This window comes from Strongylocentrotus purpuratus, unplaced genomic scaffold, assembly GCF_000002235.5.
Source record: "Strongylocentrotus purpuratus isolate Spur 01 unplaced genomic scaffold, Spur_5.0 spur5_scaffold_7, whole genome shotgun sequence".
Taxonomy (NCBI): domain Eukaryota; kingdom Metazoa; phylum Echinodermata; class Echinoidea; order Camarodonta; family Strongylocentrotidae; genus Strongylocentrotus; species Strongylocentrotus purpuratus.
The window spans coordinates 56263-76756 of NW_022145613.1; the positions used below are offsets into that span (position 1 = coordinate 56263).

Consider the following 20494-nt stretch of genomic DNA (forward strand, 5'->3'; position numbering starts at 1 on the left):
GTGATGGCCAAGATTAAACTGATTGAATCTTTGCGCAGCATAAAACGTATGACCATTCGGTACAATTGTCTGAAAATCAAGACTATTACTTTTGGGCTCTATAGCCCTAAAGTCGATTTGACAACTAATAGTCGTTATTTTCCCATTTGAAGACGTTTTCAAGCCCCATCTTTTTTAGGGAAGTTCTAAATTAGTATTATCTTTCAAATGCAGTTGGAATTTAACTTTTTCATTTTTTTGGCCTGCAAATGGGACATAGTACCTTTAACACTCTACCCCCTTTTTTAGGCTGAGCTAATGCTGGGGGTTAGGGGGGGGGGGTCACAGCCGATAAGGCCCCCACCTGGATCTGCCACTGTATCTACTGTGGAATAGGACAGATCAAATAGACCATTTTCATAATGTGATGCAATAATTGTATTCCAGTAGTAAGAATGTGAATTGCATACATTACGTGTTGTATGTTGGACAAGCCATAATGTTTCTCTCTCAACAGGCGATTTTAAGTGCATAGATCTTTGTAATAATAATAACAATAATAATATGTCTTGTTTACCCAGGGTAGCCTCATCAGTATTCATACTGTTCTCCCTGTTGAACTTGAATTGTTTATAACAGGTGAATGAGATAATTTGAAACATGGCACTTTAAAAAGATTTATGCATTAAAAAAATTTGTATTGAGAGAGAAACTTTAAATATTTAATGCAGCATTATGCGTAGCTTGCAGCGTGGTTTGGGTTTCCAATCCTATCCAATGCATTGCCCACTCAAATACTTAAGGTAGTGAGCTTCTGTTTCTTCTTCTTCTCCTTTTTCTCCTTCTTCTTTTTCTTCTTTTCTTTTCTTTTTTCTCTCCCCCTCTTTCTCTATTCTTTTCTTCACTTTTACCTTCTTATCTTTTTCATAGCAGGGAAACTATGCAAAATGGCAGGAAACATAAATCAGCTTGAGCATGTTAAAAAACATTTGTTGGTGAAACTTATATTTGTTTCTTGTATAATTGGATTTTGAATCTACAATTTATGAATAAAAAGGAACGATATAATAAGTCTGCTTTTGAAGCCTTGTATCAAAATACATGTATATTCAGCTCATATATGTGAAGAAATTGAAGTAAATTATAGTTTGTAAAGTTACATTTACTATTTGACAAGCTTATTTTTAATTTACACCCTTGTGAACAGTTTGAAATATCTGTGAGTTTAAAGGGCAATACAACCCTTGTAATAAGGTCATTTGTATGAAACCAGAAAAATAAGATAAACATAATAGCAAAAGTTTGAGATAATTTGGACCAATAAAAAGACAATTGAAGAGCTCGGTTCCAAATGGACCACTTTTTGGAGGTGTCGGTGTTTGAGGCTACTTGAAATGTGTACATTTTTTAAAAATGCAAAAAAAGTCAATTTTGATTTTAAAAATGGTAGTAGTACCTTTTGGAACCGAGCTCTTCAATGAATGTTTGAAATATGAGATCACTAAATGAGTGCAAATCTCAAATTGGCAATTTGATCCTTGGATTGGCACCTCCAGATGTAACAAAACAATCAGTTTATGTTTTTCTCCCAACTGCCTTCTCCCTTTGGTCGCCACTCAAAATATATTATGAATAGCATAATATCATACATCCTATAAAGACAAAGACCCTCCTGAGTCATACATTTTTTGATGAAAATTCGAAATTTTAATCATTTTGTGTGTTGGAACAAATGGGAAAGTTGTCCGCTACTACATCACAGAAATATTACCGATTCAGCTAGTTTCAAGAGCCCATGCCTATAGTGATTACAACTTTCAAACATTCATAACTTTCTCAGTTTTTGTCCAATTTTATTCAACATTTACCAGTCTGCTTCTCTGACTTGTCTGCTTTCTTCTAGAGGACTTTGTTATCAAGGTTTGATTTCCCTTTAACAATTCAATGATTCTCATTCAGGTATGAGCAGAACCTTATACCCATACTCTAATCATGAATACATGTTATAAAACTAGTAGTTACACTCTTCCTTGTCAGAGCTGAAAAAGTAGCTTAACAGACATGGCAGCCTGTGTGTATTGGATTTTTGTCTGCTTTTTGTAATCCTTTATAGCTTTGCTTCACCATATTAAGTGGTCTATGGAAAGATCGTATCAGTTATCTGTATTCCCTTCATCACAACTTGCTACAGAAAAATCGAATCAGAAGCTCTTGTGATATAAAATACTGAGAATCAAAGAAAGAATGTTTTTACCAAAGATTTCTACCTTATTTTACACCAATGAGGTTTTTTTTTAAAAGATAAAATCATGCTTTAAAGTACTTCAATCCATTAGAATACCAATTTGTTTGTAGTACAGAGCTATTGAGAGGGGAGCTCCTAAGATATGCCACAGAGTTGCCCAAAAATCTCAACTTCAAAAATTCATAAGTTTCTCATATTTAACTGAATTTTTACTCAAACTTTCACTGACCTGTTGCTGTCATTTTTGTCTGCTTCTATTGAAACCAACCTAAATTAGGACTTTCCCTTTAATTTGTTTCAATTCATGTTTATCACTCAGGCCTACTTAACCTGAGTGCTTTGGTGAATTCTGTATTGGGATGAATTGAATACATTGAACCTAAATCTTATTGGGACAAAGAAAATTACCTGGTCGTAATGAAACCTTGTAATAGCAGGGATAAAGTTCAAAAGAACACAGATAAATTGGATTTGTAAAATTCCTTGTTTTAACACTGTTGTTCATTTCATGTTATCATATTGTAGTCATTTATTTGGTTTTAAAGTTTCCATGATTAAATGCAAAAGTGCATTGGGGATTGCCATACAGTTCACAACCCATCTATTCCTAATCTTTGCTCTTAAGACTGGTGATTACATACTTTTTTGTAACTGCACCTAAGGGATTTGATTGATGTTATTAGTCGTGTAGGTGTATATATACATTTATATCATGGACTATACAGAGATATAGTATACATACCATGTATACATTAACAGAATCACCCAAGAAACTGATATTTATTTAGCTTACTTCTATGAATGAGGTTTATTCTGTCATCAAATCAGCAATTCCACAGACCAATTCAAGAAATAAACGAAACCATACCTCTTTCTTAAATAGCTTAAACCCTTTTCATTGTGTTTTTTTGTGTGTGTTAAAAGGATTCCTGAAGTGGTATTTATTATGATGATGATTATAATGATGATGATGATAATGGTGGTAATGATTATAAAAAGAATATTAATAATAATAATAATCATAATCATATTCATAATAACAATATGAATGATAATAATCACAGTGTGCTCCATCACATTTAGTCACTAGCGAGCTTATACTCTCCTGTTATGACATTTAAACTTCCTTTAAAGGTAATACAAAGTTTAGGTATGGGGTCATGAATTTAGTTCAAATTAACATATTGGAAGCATATGCGATTTTACAATATTCAATGATCGTTGTCGCGGTTGAAATCGAGTCTAAAGTTATGAAATTGTAAAATAATAAACTCTTTATGTTGTAGAGCTCCCTCTCGAGACTGATATTACTTTAGTTTTAAAACAATAATTCTTGACTACAACCGACCGGTTTGCTATTCCCGTTTGGAAATTATATATCACTGCATATTCTGGGATTTTCATGGTCGCAGCTACCATGGCATTATTTGAAATATTTGAAATTTACCAGGAGCACCGGTAACTTTTTGATTATTCTATTTTGCGAAAGCAGAAGTGTTCTAGGGGCTATATTTTCTAGTGCTTATAAAACATCATCAGGGGCATCCAAATATATCAAAATTTTAAAGAATTACTATCCATCCAATTTTCAAAATTTTCCCAAAACTTTGCATTACCTTAAAATGAAGGGATGGATTATATTCTGGGATTTTAACAAAATCTATACGTATGCAATTATAAGCTTGTTTGCATAGTTAGGCTGTAGCAGACGTCATGCGGTTGGTTTGCATTATTAACTATAAAATGACCTATCATTGCCGGAAAGGGGGAAGCCAGAAATGTTGGTATAAAAAAATAATATGAGGATCAAGATTATCTTGATTTCTACTGAATTCATGTAGTTGAATCGGGTTAACTTGTACATTGAATAGCCTGTTTGATGAATGCTATTAGGAGTCGATGATTTTGTTTGGAAAATGTTCCCCAGACATTGAAAGAATAGAAAAAAGGAGGATAAAAACAAAGAAGAAAAGATAAAGAAGATAATGGAAAAGAAATGTGTAGTTAATTTAGTTTATTTCTTTATTAAAAAATTACATCCGTCATCAGACGGCCTTTCAGTGATACATCAAACAATAACATAGTCATAAACAATTTGACATGGTAACATAGTATAACTATAACAATCACACACGCGGAAAGAGAATGTTCATGTATTAAAGTGCAATTGAAAGGTTGACATGCACTAAAAACATACAAAAAAAACATTGAAGTAGTACAATCATTCTTCGCGAGTTGTTAGGATTTGGTTTGCGAAACTGGCTATTAAACTGCTTAGTGAGTCCACTGAAATCAGGTAAATGAATGCAAAAATATGCAAGATCAAACATTTATCATATTTCATCTTTCTTAATGGAATAACCACCCTAATTCTAAAGGGTTTAACCGTCCTTATACGGATTCAATTATTAACTAATTGCAAACCGTCCATGCGTACGGAGCTAATCATCGGGAGATAATCAATTTCATTACTATCGCGGCCTTTCATAGGTCTGACAGTATCAATTCATCTCATCACGCGTAAATGGTATCCATGAAGAGGAGTGGTGGTCGGGCGAATCGGGTTTGGCATCCTGTCGCCTCTTTACTGTTGTATGGCCTGAAGGATAATTAGGTACACGTCCCTAAATGCTTATAGAACTTTATAGAGCCAAACATAACAACCCAAAACTCGTGGCACAACGGGTTATTGGCCAGGGGAGGGGGGGGGGCAGTTAAATGATTTTATAAACTTAATAAAATAAATAAAGTTATATTACATATATAAAATACATACAAATATATATAAATTATACTAATCTTATTCTTGGTTTATACAGAGCTTGGTATATCGGCGATATCTCTAAGCTTTTTACTTGCATATTTTACCGAGGTTATCGGATTTAGTCTTGCCTGCACACAATGAATACACATTCTCCCCTCCCTGGGGAGCATTCCTGCCAGGCGCCATTTTACAGACGCTCACAATGCTGAGCAAACTATGATTAATTTCGCATCCTCCTGGGTACCCATTTAACACCTTGGTTGAGAGTGGTAAATGTGGATTACAATCATGATGCCATCACGGTACCTTACATTCCAATGTTCCCATTATATTTCTTCTCAAACGGGTCATGGTGCAGTGTTCTACTTCCTAATGCAAACCAAGCTTTACAGAAATTAAGTTGAATTTCCTAAGGTCATCTGCTTCATTTTCAATGTCATCTTTTTGCAATCTCTATAACGTAAAACGCGACGAAGGAAATTATGATATAAATTTAAGGTAAACTTCGTAACAAGCAGCATCTATATACCAAGTAAAGAAATTGAAGTTCAGTACTTGCTCAAAATAAATTGTGAAAACCATAGTACTCAGGGGCGTACGCAGGATTTTTTCAAGGGGGGGTTTTAAACAAAACAAAGGGGGGTTTTAGGGGGGTTTTCTTAAAAATATACACATAAAAAATGCTAAAGGGGGGGGGTTTAACCCCCAAAACACCCCCCCCCCCTGCGTACGCGCCTGATTGTACTTTATTCTTAACTATAGCTTTGACCATTTACAAATTGATTGTCGAGCGGAATATTACAGGAATAGACAAAAGAAACCGTGCTTCCAAACAAATTTTCCAAAGAGAAATTATAAAAAGTTTGGAGAGTCGGTCAAATATTAATATGACCAGAAAGCACATGTTTTTACCAAAAGAGTTTGTTGTTACGTGTTATTTTTTTTACAAAAAGAGAGGAAACAAAATTATCAGTATAGTTCTTATGTCAATGATGATTCAAATGCTTTGCAAAACAAAATTTAATTTCAATTCTTTGTTATGCCAATAATGATGCTTATGTGATTATGTAAGTTTGATTTGTATCATTGTATCTTTGAATGTATACCTATAGCAAATCATCTGATGAGGCAAAGAGGAAAAAAGTATCTATATGTCAGTTTTCAAATACCTATATTGCTTTAGGCTTGTTTTCCATTGAACCTTGAAGGTCATCATCTTGAAGATCCCGACTTCATTTAAATTGCTGCCTTGAACTTCTTTTTATTGTGAGGTCACACTTTACAAACTGGCTTTTAGCAATTCATCTTTGGGCGAGATGAAAGCAAATTGAGTACAGGTAATATTTTCTATCCTAGGGTGAACCACAAATTAATCAGGTCTGCTATGAACGTGAAAATTGTATTCTGAATTTGAATGGATCACTGAATTTAATTTAACGGTCGAGTTATTTCATTAGCTGGACTGTTTGGACTGATCATTCAAAATAGTCTTGCATCCAAACTTAATACATTTACCATCCCTGTGTGATGTACTAAACATTCCTTTCTGCCATATAATATTTTGTTAACTACAAGCATTTGCACGTTGAGTCTAGGTTCTTTGCCAATTAGGATGATGATGATATTAATACTACACTGTGAAAAGGTAATTGGGCAATAATTTCCAACACTTTGCCCAACGTGTGCCAATAGTCAACCTAACCATCTATTAGGCACAATTTTGCCCAGTGGTGTTAGTAAACGTAAGCACCCTACTATACACGTGCATAATTGTTTCGTTTTTAGACCAAAATTTGGGCAAAGATATGACCTTTCAACTGCCCGACTACGGTAGCCCACTTGTTGGGAAAATCTTGACTAGCTGTTGGGCCATTGGGAAAAATATTGCCCAATAGATGGTTGGGTTGACTTTTGGCACAACGTGGGGCAAAATGGTCGAAAAATATTGCCCAACCTTTCCACAATGTACTACTACCACCACAACTATTACTACTACTACTACTGCTACTATTACTACTACTACTTCTACTACTACTACTACTACTACTTCTACTACTACTTCTACCAGGATGTTTTAAAATCGGACCCAAAATTTCGCAACGACTCAGCTTTATTATTTTGCTCCCGAAAATTTGATAAATCGAGCCAGCCGAAAAGTCGCTCAGTGGGGGGGGGGGGGGGGGGGTGGGGGGGTGGGGGGGGGGGGGGGGTAAGCGGACACTTTTTTTTTTTTGGTCTCGAAATTTGAAAAATTGAAATTTTTCTTCGCTGGGGGGAGGGTAAGGTCACCTTTTTTAGGTCAGCCATGGGCATAATTATTTTTTTAATTAAAAAAAAATCCAAAGGGGGGGGGGGGGTTAAGGTTTTTTTTAGGGGGTTTACACATATAAAAATACCAAAGGGGGGGTTCAACCCCCCAAACCTCCCCCCCCCCCCCTGCGTACGCGCCTGACTTCTACTAATACTACTACTAATTCTACCACCACCACTACTACGAATAATTCAAAATGTGCATTGCAGACCAAGCCGCTGAATTGTATTTACATGATAACAAATTACACTATATAGAATTATAATAATTAAATTGTGTATACTACTACTGCTTCTGCTACGATATTACTACTAATTCTCCAACTCTAACTGCTATTACTACTCTTTCGTTTCATGACATTTTAAAAGAATACAAGAAATGAAAGAAAATAGAGAGTAGACGTCATGGTTGATTCATTTTGTTTCATTCATTCATTTTGATTGATTGATTGAGTTATCTACCAACAGCAAATAAGTACAATATAATTCATACAATGATGTTTACATGCACAAGAAGAAGGCATAATGGTTGGTAAAAGGGGCCAGAAAATAACCTATGCTGGTCGACCCTACCCTCTTACAGCTGAACAAAGTATTTGGTACGAGTGAGTTAAATTCAGAAAACAAGACAATTATATTTTAAAAAATAACCATTACAGTCGATACTTTTTATAAAGTAAGAAAAACCTAACAATGTCTTACAATATACAACTGATAATATGAAATATATTTTGTGTACACATACAGAATATTTAGATGGATTTTTTATTCATGATTTGTTCATCAAAATGTATTGTAACATAGTTCCGAAACCTATCTGTAGACCTACTTAATCTGCTTTAATAAGTAGGTCTAATCAATTCCAAAATTCACTGCCCACAAAAGACAATGAAAATTGACCCTTTGTCGATCTAGAGTTTGGAAAACGTAATTGGCCAAATTCTTTTTGTTCTGTGGCGTAGCTATGCTTTATAATGTTACAGTACTCTTAGACTATTGAAATATAAGGGAAATTGCCTTCAAACAGATCAAACATGAAAGTAGAAAAGGATGAATGGTGCAAATTATAGACGTTAAGGATTCGCAATCTTTTAAATAGTGGAGTTGTAAGAGTTTTCCACTCACTAACTATTATGGCACGAACTGTCAGTTTTGGTGAATACTATATACTTTTTAAAGTATTCTAGTGTTTCCCCCACATCTCTATCTCCTAAGAAAAGTGCGGTTGTATAAACCTTTCTAAAATAATATCAAAGTACGCCTAAGATCAAAATGTCGTAATCGAACTTTTAACCTTCATTCTAATCCACTGATTTACAAATTGAATATGACTATTCCAAATTACCCCCCCCCCCCCCCCCAAGTTGCAACATATAAATTGAAAATCCTAAGGTGAGTGATAAAACACATATATACACTATCTTTATTCGAGACACCACTTAAATAACCGGGTTATTTACATTTGGAAGTTTCGAGTGTTTATGGCCCGGTCATTTTTATTACGTCAAAGAGGTCAAGTTGAACATTTGAGAGATAAAGCTCCTTGCACTGATGAGATGATAAGTTTAATTTCTCAAACACTGAGGCCCTAATTTACAAAGGAGGTTTGTCGACAAACCTTGGTTTTCGTGCGTCATATGACGCGTTTCGACGCGTTTTTACAAACCAGGTTTGTAAAAAAACGCGTAAAAACGCGAAAACCAAGATTTGTCGACAAACCTCTTTTGTGAATTCGGGCCTGAGAGTGGACTTTCCTTCTACGATTGAAAGGGGTTGCATAATGCATAAATCCTCCAGCGACCTTCCGTCGAGATGGTTTCCCGGTTGGGCCATCGAAATTTGCTGGTTGCAATATTGAGATTTGTACTCATACATATTGGCAATTTCAAGTCCGGTCTAAGCGAATTATGACGCAATAAGAAACGACTCAAAGGAGACGACCAACAGTACGTCTACGAGTCTCCAAAAAATATATCAATGAGGGTCATTAATAACCAATGTATTTTCGTCATCTAGTCATTCAAACTTGTACTTCATAAAAGCGTCGATTAGAATGTAGTAAATAAATGCAGTGCGGCCGTAATTGTTCTTTGCACGTGAAATCCATTTATGACAATTGAGTAATCAGGTAAAAGTTGACTTTCATTCGGTAGAATCGTTCGTGTATAATATGTTTTGAAATGAAAAATAACTTACTGAGCGAGCTGTCTACCGTAGTCGGGCAGTTGAAGGGTCATATCTTTGCCCAAATTTTGGTCAAAATACGACACAATTATGCACGTGTGAAGTAGGGTACTACGTTTACCAATACCACTTGGCAAAATATTGCCCAAAAGATGGTTGGGTTGACTATTGGCACAACGTTGGGAAAAATGTTGGAAAATATTGCCCAACCTTTTCACAGTGTATCGAAAGATTGCGTTGCCGTGGGGCGGGTGTGGTGCGTTCAGCGCACCCTTTCAAGAAAAGCCCCCCCCCCCCCCCCCCCCCCCCCCGCTTGTCTCGAAAGGGTGGGTTAAGAATGGGGTACCGTCTTAAAGATACTATGTCCCTTTGCAGCCAACCTCAGATTCTGTTGAACTTTGCAGGAATTATGAATATGTTATGTATGTCCTATCTGTAAAATTTAAACTTTAGCAGTGTCCTAATATTCAAATTATGCAAGGAAACCCGTTAACTTGCTAAACTTCACTGTCAGACACTATTGAGTGGCTGACTAGCTTTTTTCTTCTTTGGTAATAAGATACATCAAATGAGCTGTAAAGGATTTGTCTACATCAATAACCTACTTCTTTTAATAGCCAAAATTAAACTGATTGAATCTTTGCGAAGCATAAAACGTACGAACATGCGGTACAATGGTCTGAAAATCAAGACAATTACTTATTGGCTCTATAGCTCCTAAGTCGATTTGGCAACTAATAGTCGTTTTTTTCCAACTTGAATACATTTTCAAGCCCCCTTTTTTAAAGGGGAGTTCTAAATTAGTATTATCTTTCAAATGCCATTGAAATTTTACCTTTTCATTTTTGGGGCCTGCAAATGGGACATAGTACCTTTAACGCACCCTTTCGGGAGAAGCGGGGGGGGGGGGGTCTTTTCTCGAAAGGGTGCGTTAACTAGTCAAAATAGAAACAGATTGAAATTTTAAATAAAATTGCTTTTAAGTTGTCTTGCAGATCAGGCTGTAAGAATTAAATCAATAAATAACATGAAATTTGAAAATGAATTATTTGATTTTTATTAAAAATTGTCAAATTTCGTGAGTTTGTGAAATTTAGATCAAATGAATATTAATGCTTCAATAATGAAAATACTAGTCATCTAAAAACCATATAATTGCTGATTCTTCTCGAGTTTTTTCGAGACACTGTCGTTACTGCACTTTTTTTTATAATCAATTAGCAGTAATAATAAATGGTTTCCCGATCAATTATTTAATTTTAATTTGTACATTACAAACAATGCATCCTTTCGCTGCACTGTGGCTCGAATAAAGACCGTAGGGAGTTATTGTTTATGTTGCCTTTTAAGCCTTTGTTAGGATTGACAACACAATGTCGGGATGTAATCCATCATCCTACCTAACGCTTAATTTTTTTTCTTCAGTCATTTGGTGATTGATAGCAGTACATAAGTTGGCTAATTGCCAGGCTCCCATTTTCTTGCTGCTGTAACATGGGCTGATTGGGTCACTAACATATTGTGTTGTGGTTTACAGTGATCAAGTTTTTAATGACGTGTCTCGAGCATGGGTTCACAGAAAAATACTAGCTTTCAATATTCTCCGACTCTGTATTTCAATGGTTGTGATATTTGCAAAAGTTAAAGTTTAAGTATAAGTTGTGTTTCACATTTTACAAAACATAATTTCATATATAGACATACATATGAAATAGAAATTATATATATATACATGTAGTATTAGCACGTCTCAACGATACTCAATTTATATGATAGATTAAGTAGAATGTGAAGAGCCTGTGGAAAAGCAATGCTTGTATATTGTAGGCTCCTAGTAAAATAAATATACACTGTAGATGTAAAAACCGTTGCAGTAGAGAGAGATGTAATTTAGAGGGGGGGGGGTTATAAAACACAATGTAATAAGGAAATTTGGATACAAATGCATCAGCATCCATATCCAGAGTCACCCGGTTAACAACGTAATCTTCCGAGCAATTTAGTTAGCAAAGCACCGTTGAACGAGATGTCAAGTGTATCTATACAGTCATTTTTTCAAGAATATAATTTAATAACTGGAACATGCGTCATTAATTAACAATTAAGATTAGCATTGGAGGAAAAGGGTAACAAGGACTGGGGAGGACAAACAAATTATATTAGACATAAGAATTTAAAAGGAAGACTCGAAGTTTGAGTCTAAAGCAATGTAATGATTTACGTCTAATAAGAAGGGGAAAGGTTGCTCTTGGTCCCTTAAAATTGGGGGCAGATGTTATGGGAAAAGAAAGAGGGCACTTATGAGAAGAGAAAAGGACACTTTAAGAAAAGAAAACTAGTATGTCATAATGAAAAGCGCTATTATCTATGGTGAAAATTTGACACCCTCGCACCTGAACGGGGGCACTCACTAGAGCTGAAAATGGCCTTAATGAGAATGAAGAAGGGCCATTTGTCGAAAGAAAAGGGGCACCTATCAGATTTTGTAGGGAGTGGCTCTTATAAAAAAGTAAAGGGGGCACTAATCAGTAGGAAAAAGGGATACTTATTAGAAAGGAAAATGGGCATTTTTTATAAAATAAAAGAGGCATTTGTTGAAGGAAAAGGCACACCTATTAGTAGGAAAAAAAGGATACTTATTACAAAGGAAAAGGGGCACGTGTAAAACTAAAAAGGGCAGTTATCACAGGTTAAAAGGGTCATTTATGAGAACGGAAAATGAGCATTTATTATGAAAGAAAAGGGGCATTTGTTAAAGGAAAAGTTGCACCTCTCAAATTTTATTTTGGGCATTTATCAGGGTAAAAAAGCAGCATTTATGAGGGAAAGAGGCTCTTACAAAAATAGAGTAGGGGCACTTGTTAAAGTAAAACTGGTTCCTCTCAGAGTTTAATAGGAGCAATTACCAGTGGTGAAGGGGGCCCTTATCAGAAGAGTAAAGGGGCACTTCTCGTACCTGAAAAGGGGCACTTATGAGAGTAGAAAAGGGACACTTTATTGCAAAGAAAAGGGGGCAGTTGTAAAAGGAAAATGGGCGCCTCTCAGATTTATTTGAGTGGGGCAGTTATGAGAGGTAAAGGGGAGCACTTATCAGAGGTTCAAATGGGTATTTATAAGAATGTTGAACGGGCACTTTTTGGAAAGAAAAGTATACACTTTTCTGAAGTAAAGAGAGGCAATTTTCGGGGTTATGGAAAAATGGGAGCGGGGACTGTGCCCCACTGCCCCCCCCCCCCCCTCCCCCCGAGTGCCGCCTCTGTAAATTTACCTTTCAGGTAAGTAATTCATGGGCGCGTGCACATATTGTACCATTAAGCTAATCCTCGTCTACGTGCGTGCGTGCGTGTTTTTCTGGCGCCTTATAGGGAGCTCGTTATTCTGTCATTAGTTCATATGACTGACCGATATCGGTTCTATTCTCTGCACATACCCCAGGTCGCCATGATGTTGGTAAGTAAACAAAAAGTTGTTTTGTAAGAATGATAATCATGATAATGATACTGACCAAATAGACGATATTGTGAATGGCTATTTTCTTTGCATATAATTAACATAACTCGTATTACACCCCGATCACACATCGCTGCGACCTTACGAAGACCATGCCGACCACCCCGATCTGAAAAAAAATATCAAATCGGGGCACTACCGCCGTCAAAATCCAGCAATTTAGCAAATTTATAACTACATCACGACTATACTGCGATGCTTTTACGTCAAATGCGCTGCTGACTCGCTGCCACTACGATTACATGCCGACCAAGTGGTCGTTTCTACTATGTTGTTGCTACGGCGTACAGGACCATTCTACGTTGTTATACAGACATAGTAGATTGCAGTACGATGTCACTGCGTTGATGCTGACCATATTACGCTTCTAGTACGCTTCTACTACGATTTGTGGCGATTTCTATATAAATCGGGGGGTGTTCAAGCATTTCTTCAGTTCTTTCCCAACCTGAAGATGAACGGCCTAAAGCGGCTCGAAATAGTTGCAGACGGTGATGCGCTTTTATTACGAGATTTTTACACAGACATCTCACCTTGATGCTACCACGCTGCTTGTACGATAATGGTGTTCCCACTACGTTCTTACGAAGACTTTGCCTTGCCTATTTTCGGCCACGAACCGGCTACGCTTATTTTGTGCACGTTCAAAAATAAGCGCGGGGAGAGCATGCAGCCTCCCGTCCAAGGAGATCCTCCCACGTTTGGCCAACGATTGGCCCCGATTGGCCACGCTCTCGGCCACTTTTCCATCGTAATAGAAGCGGCGGATATGTGTGACTTATTTGTTTAATATGCTTTATAGAGTATGAAGGGGTGACCAAAGTTCGCGGACATTTTAGAACATATTACAAAATGTGATATTCGATCTATGATTTCTCACATTCTACACAACTTTATTTCTTTAAATTATTACCAAATGGACGGCAAAGTTTTTCACTACAGATTGGTTCAACTAGAAAAATTTACCGTCGAAGGATTTCGGAGATATCGCGATCTAAAAATTCGATGTCCGATCGTGCGCGCGCGCTGCATCTAAAAAAGTCATAAAAACAATGAGACCTAACTTCACGCACGGTGGTTTACAGTTGATTTATCAAAAAATGCGATCCATCAAAAATAAGGTAATATCATAATTTGCAAGGCAAGATATCGTACAATCAGTTCGTACCACTCTTTACTTACAATTTTGAGGATTTCTGCTCTCAAAATGAAAATTTCCAGACCCTTATCGGTAAGTTGATAATTTTTTCGGAACGGACGCAAATAACTGCAAAATTTGCCGATCTTTTGTCAATATTTTCACAATTTCGCAACCAATTCTAAAGAAAATTTCGTTTCTGGGTAATTTTAAGACCCTCTTTCCATTGGTGATATCAGATTTTCGAAATCTTACCGATTTTTTGAGAAAGCGAACTTTGGTCACGCGCGAACTTTGGTCACACCGCCATACTGTTTATTTTTTCTTCAAAAGGTAATTACACGGTGCAAGTAAAACGTTCTTTTGAATAGGCATTAAACATGAAGCTCATTATGTCATCACTAACCTTTTTTAACCACCCTTTTCAATATCAATTAGCAGTGCTCTATTAATACATTTCAATTATTCTAAATTATTTTAAAATAATGTTAATGTTAATGTTAAACCCACCCGAAGATCTAATTACGTTGATGTTTGTTCACCATTTTGATGGATGTATTGATCATGAAAAATTCCAACGTTTCGATTATTATTTAAAAATCTATTTTTAGTTGGACGTATAGTTCGCATATAATGAGCAATTGTTGATTGTATCTTATCTTGATATAAACACATAACTTATTTAGGGATAGAACATCTATCTATATTAATATCTTGAAATCTTGATACTAATTTCCAAAATGCAAATAAAAGGGGACGTCGAATAATTGTTTTGGACGGATAAACTAATCGTGTCAGCATTGAGGAATGCGGTGTGCCTCAACGGTTGGTTGCCGGGCCACTACTCTATGTGTATACAGCGCTCCTGACATCGTTGCTTCCCATGGACTGGTCGATGTTATACTTACGACACGAAAATATAAATTTCACTTATTCTCAATGTGATCAGCATGCAGCCATTCTAAAAGTTAATAACTATCTGAGGGACAGTCATGGGTTCGTAGTAACAAATTAAAGATCAATTTTTCGTCCAAGTTTCACGTGTCCTGCTTCTGTATGAAACGGTTGATGGTTGAAATATTCCAGAGACATCAACGGCGAAGGATGCGGATGTGTACAAGATATAATTATGGATCAATATTATATATCATTTCAAAATTAATTGTCGTTCTGCAATGTTTACAATCAAAAAATATATAGGGCAAATAAATGTTTTTCTCCGATATGGACACTATTGAGAGATTGTATTAATGTTCTCTTCTTCGGCTTACCCGTGAAAATAACCCCCCTCCCCCTCCCCCACAAAAAGTGCAGAATCGTAGTGCGAGACATGTAGAACGTGCAAGAGGGAGGAATGCTGAAACACCAGTCACGCCTTTACTGGTTACACATAGAAGAAACAAATTATTATTTGTAAAATTCTAATGTTATGTCACATAAGTCATTATTATAAGATGATGAAGCGGATCCTAAGAGCGTACACGTGACCAGGGGGGTGTTTCACAAAGATCCTAAGTGGAACTTATCTCTAAGTTGGACTTAACAATTATGGAAAGCCGTTGGCATCTATGAAAATATTTAGTAAAAGTTATTTTAAAAGGCAAAAAAATGTTGATTCAAATCATTAATATTTTCTATTACCAACAGGCATTTCATCTTCTTGATGTGGAATTTATAAAAAATCTAAAATACTTGAATTTTCACTTTTGAATATATTTTATTTTAAGGCTACAAATGGCTCTCCATAATATTTAAGTCTAACTTAGAGTTAAGTTCAACTTAGGATCTTTGTGAAACACCCCCCAGGTATACGTAATTTTACTATTGACCGGTAAGTAGTAATTACTCATGTCCGATCATTAATAAAATCATGTCTTAAAACATCATTTCATAAAACAACATCTTATTCAACAAATGATACACATCATTTTGTTCGGGCAGAAGTAAAATTACCCACACTCGGTACCTTCGAAACAGTCCAAACACCCTCGGCTATCGCCTCGGGCGTGTTATAGACTGTTCCATTAAGGTACCTTGTGTAGATAATTCTTTTTATATACCTCATACATAGATTGTCATTCACTGATTGGTCAAGACTATATCACATGTCAAGGAGCATTTCGATCTATCAAGTATCATTACGTCAGAGGGGTTGATAGCTACTATCAAACCCTGGGATAGGCCAGGGGGGTGTTTCACAAAGATCCAAAGTAGAACTTAACTCTAAGTTGGACTTAAAAATTATGGACAGCCATTGGAGTCTTAAAATGAAGTATATTCAAAAGCAGAAATTCAAGTATTTTCGACTTTTTATAAATTCCACATCCAGAACATGAAATCTCCTTGATGATAGAAAATATGAATGATTTGAATAAACAATTAATGCCTTTCAAAATAACTTTTACCAAATATTTTCAAAGATGCTAATGGCTTTCCATATTTTTTAAGTCCAACTTAGAGATAAGTTCAACTTAGGATCTTTGTGAAACACTCCCCGGGACCCCTAACCCCTCCCGCGACTTAGTTGCGCACACAAATTTTTTGAGTTGCTAGGCTACCGCAATCGCGCGGTTACGCGCAGCGCGTAGGAATTCAATACTCTTGCCTTGGACTTGATGTTGTATTTTTCTTATTTGGGTTAGTAAATTCCTCTTGATCTCGTTTCCTATTTTTAGAGCTAGATCTAGACCTACAGCTAGACCTAATCATGAATCAATAAAAAGGATGAGGTATATAAAACAAATATGGACTGCTCTGTAATCGGATGATGGTGGGAACTACCACTCCCTCGGTGGTGTTCACACCGGCCCTTCTATCACCCCCTCGGCTTGGCCTCGGGGTGATAGAAGGGCCGGTGTAAACACCACCTTGGGAGTGATAGTATAGTATTAATGACTGCTTTGAGAGAAATAGTTGTTTTATTACGCTCAAGGGAAGGTTAGAATTGTGCTATTCCCCGAGGCTTGCCGAGGGGAATAGCCCAATTCTAACCTTCCCGAGAGCGTATGAAAACAACTATTTCTCGAATATTAAAGCAGTCATTAATACTTTTATATGCCGAAAAAAAATAGACTAAAAAATGAAAAATGAAAAATATTTATCATTTTTGTCGAAGACGGGATTCGAACTCTTGCGTACAACAAGAGGTGTACCGAAAACCAACGCTTAGACCACTCGGCTATGGCCCGCCGTTAACATGCTTGGCAGTTTTCTCCAATTATATACATTAAAATGGATTGAAACCGGCTTCGCGTGTGATGAATGCTTCGCAAAAGCTCCATATACGGACTCTTCTTTTACTTTTGCAATGCATATTGGCACGAACTTAGATCAAGATCTATCGGCAGATGTTGTTTTTTTGTTTTTGGAAGTTTATTTTCGTCTTCATGTCAACAATGCAAGATAAAATTGTCGGTAAGATCGATCGAGATTCAATTGTATTGAAATTACCGACCAATCCTTCGCACACATAGTTTTTACGGCATCCTCCATCGCTCAAACCATTTTTTAACATGTAAACCTATGGGGTAACCATGGACGCTGACCAACTTTTTTTAATAACCATGGTTATTAAAAATATTGAAATGTTTTATGCATGGTTACCGAGAATTTTACAGGAACAGTTGAAGTTTATGAATGCAATTCGACCAATCAGATGGCTGGATTTCTTAAGTGAGGTATATAATTCCCACCATCATCCTCATGAGCAGTCAATATTTGTATATTATATACCTCACTTAAGTAATCCAGCAATCTGATTGGTCGAAATTGCATTCATAAACTTTAACTGTTCCCGAAAATTCCCGGTAACCATGGTTAAAAAACAGTTCAAAATCGGTCAGTCTCCATGGTTACCCCATAGGTTTACATGTTAAAAAATGGTGAGCGATCGAGGATACCGTACGTGTGCGAAGAATTGGTCGGTAATTTCAATACAATTGAATCTCGATCGATCTTACCGACAATTTTATCTTGCATTGTTGACATGAAGACGAAAATAAACTTCCAAAAACAAAAAAAACAACATCTGCCGATAGATCTTGATCTAAGTTCGTGCCAATATGCATTGCAAAAGTAAAAGAAGGGCCCGTTTAATGGAGCAGCGGCGAAGCATCGACCACGCGAAGCCGTTTTCAATTCATTTTAATGTATATATTAAAAAAAACTGCTGTTTATGGTGATATAGCGCGCTGGCCGAGTGGTTTGAGGCCCTGACTTCCGTAAAATCACCTTAGGTACGCAAGAGTACCAATCCCATCTTAGACAAAAGTTTTTTTTTTTTTTCTTTTTTTTTTCTTTTTTTTTCGGCATATAAAAGTATTAATGACTGCTTTAATATTCGAGAAATAGTTGTTTTTATACGCTCTCGGGAAGGTTACAATTGGGCTATTCCCCTCGGCGTTCTCTCAAAGCAGTCATCAATAATACCACTTCACTTTCTAGACTTCATACTTCTCGTTATATTAGCCTCATCTTAGCTTTTTATTTTCAGATCCTCACACTTCGTATTGTTTTATATGGCCTGTGGTATACCCACTACCCTCGAAATATTTCGCTTGTTTATCATAGGCCTACAATGGACTCATTTTCTACCTTATTGTTTTGTTACTTTTCAGTTTGTATGAATAGTAGTAATGATAATGTTTATAATATTAATAATAATAAATGAGATTTGTAAGACGCCAAATTCACTTGAAAGCAAATGCTTAGAGCGCATTTTCGAAACAAAAAAGAAAGAAGAAGAGATCACATAAAAGCGTCTGCATTCTAAACAAAGAAACATGAATATAAGACAGAACATACGAGAATGAAAGAACAATTTATATGCCGAGTACATATTAAGATTAATTTTGAAACACTTCAATAGATTTAGCATTACGAATCTCTCGAAGGGCCCTGCATGAGCAAAGGTTCAAAGGTCCCCCCCCCCCCCATTTTAATATTATTGAGCTTAGGAAGAACTAGTAATCTGTCATTTAAAGAGCGTTCAAATCTGGAAGGAACGTAGTGATTTATCGAAATAATATTGTATGGTAAAGCAGAGCCATGGACACAATAAAATAAAAGCAATTTTTTTTTTTTAAACGATGCGTTATCCCGTGATGTGACTGTGTTTGTTGAAGAGGGTCACTATTCGAGCAGCAGCAAGCAGCGTTCTGTAATTTATGTGATGTTACTAACTGATATTTTTTTTTGTAAGTTGAACAAAAGAGCATTTAACAAATCAAGACGGGATGAAATTAAAGCATGAATTAATCTTCTTTGTGGCACTGCGAGTGAGGTATGTCAGTATGAATCCTAAATTATCCAACATGATACCGGCCTGATTTAAAGACGTAGTGGATTTGTGGAGACTTTTTATGTTTGAGTTTAAAAAAATCCAAGGTGAAGACATACATGAGACACAGCAATATCATGGCCAAAAAGGGCAATGGAAGTAATAAATATATGTACCTTATTAATCGAGTCTTGCGAAGCAAACAATATAAATTCACATTTTGTAAGATATGCTTTCAGTAAATGTGAGTTTAACCAATTATGAAGATCCCGTACTCAAGATTATGGATAGCGCTGGCTGCATTGCTTTGGTTGGGTTCGAATCGAGTAGGTTTCTGAGTATCTTTTGCATAAATAGGATATCGAAAATTTAGAGTGGTGTAGAAGAATATTGCATTGTATTTTAAGTAAATGTAGAACAAACAATTAAACTTCCAACAACCAGCTTCAAACTTCACAATATCACATCAACTGAAACATAATTATGGAGATCGTGCCTTTTCAACTGCAATATCATGTGGTAAGGGCTTCCTGAGCAGCTTTGAACAAATATTTGTTTTCAAGGCTGTCTTGCCTCCATTTAGCTTCTTAGGGGCTAGTTCCACATGGTTGGTGGATTTTCACAATATAGGATAATTTCATTGTTTTACTACTTTTTATCATTAAAATTGCACTTATTCTTCTGTTTATTTGAACAGAGCTTGATAATTACGTGTAATAATATTCAGATTATTTTTGTTTAATGTACATATGTAATTACATTCTCCCCTTTGTTTTCTTATCTTATCTCACGAAAAGGCTCAAACTGGTTTCCTACTCCTCGTTTTTATAGTGAATAGCATACGAGGTAAGTCGTGATATTTATATCCTGTGGTTAAGTGAGGCAGGCACGGATGCATTTATATAAAACGGTTATGTGACTGGGTATCACAAAGGCTGATAATGGACTGCGTTTTCACAATGGCTACTGAATGCAAATTTCTGATAGGGCCCATATCCTATGATATGGAATACAACCAGCATTATTCAAGGTTGGGGGAACGACCGGGATCGAGCACCTCTCCCTGAAATATATTCAAAGGGTCGT

At 36.2% G+C, this 20494-nt stretch overlaps 1 protein-coding gene across 1 annotated transcript in view; it reads left to right on the top strand.

The window, feature by feature from the left end:
* Positions 1-12875: 12875 nt before the first annotated feature.
* LOC105445267 (fibropellin-1-like) overlaps positions 12876-20494 on the top strand; it is a 34106-nt gene continuing 26487 nt past the window's right edge. Inside the window, exons 1-2 of the mRNA XM_030974796.1 lie at positions 12876-12932; positions 20206-20254. Coding sequence (XP_030830656.1) covers positions 12876-12932; positions 20206-20254 — 106 coding nt within the window. The remainder of the gene's footprint in view (positions 12933-20205; positions 20255-20494) is intronic.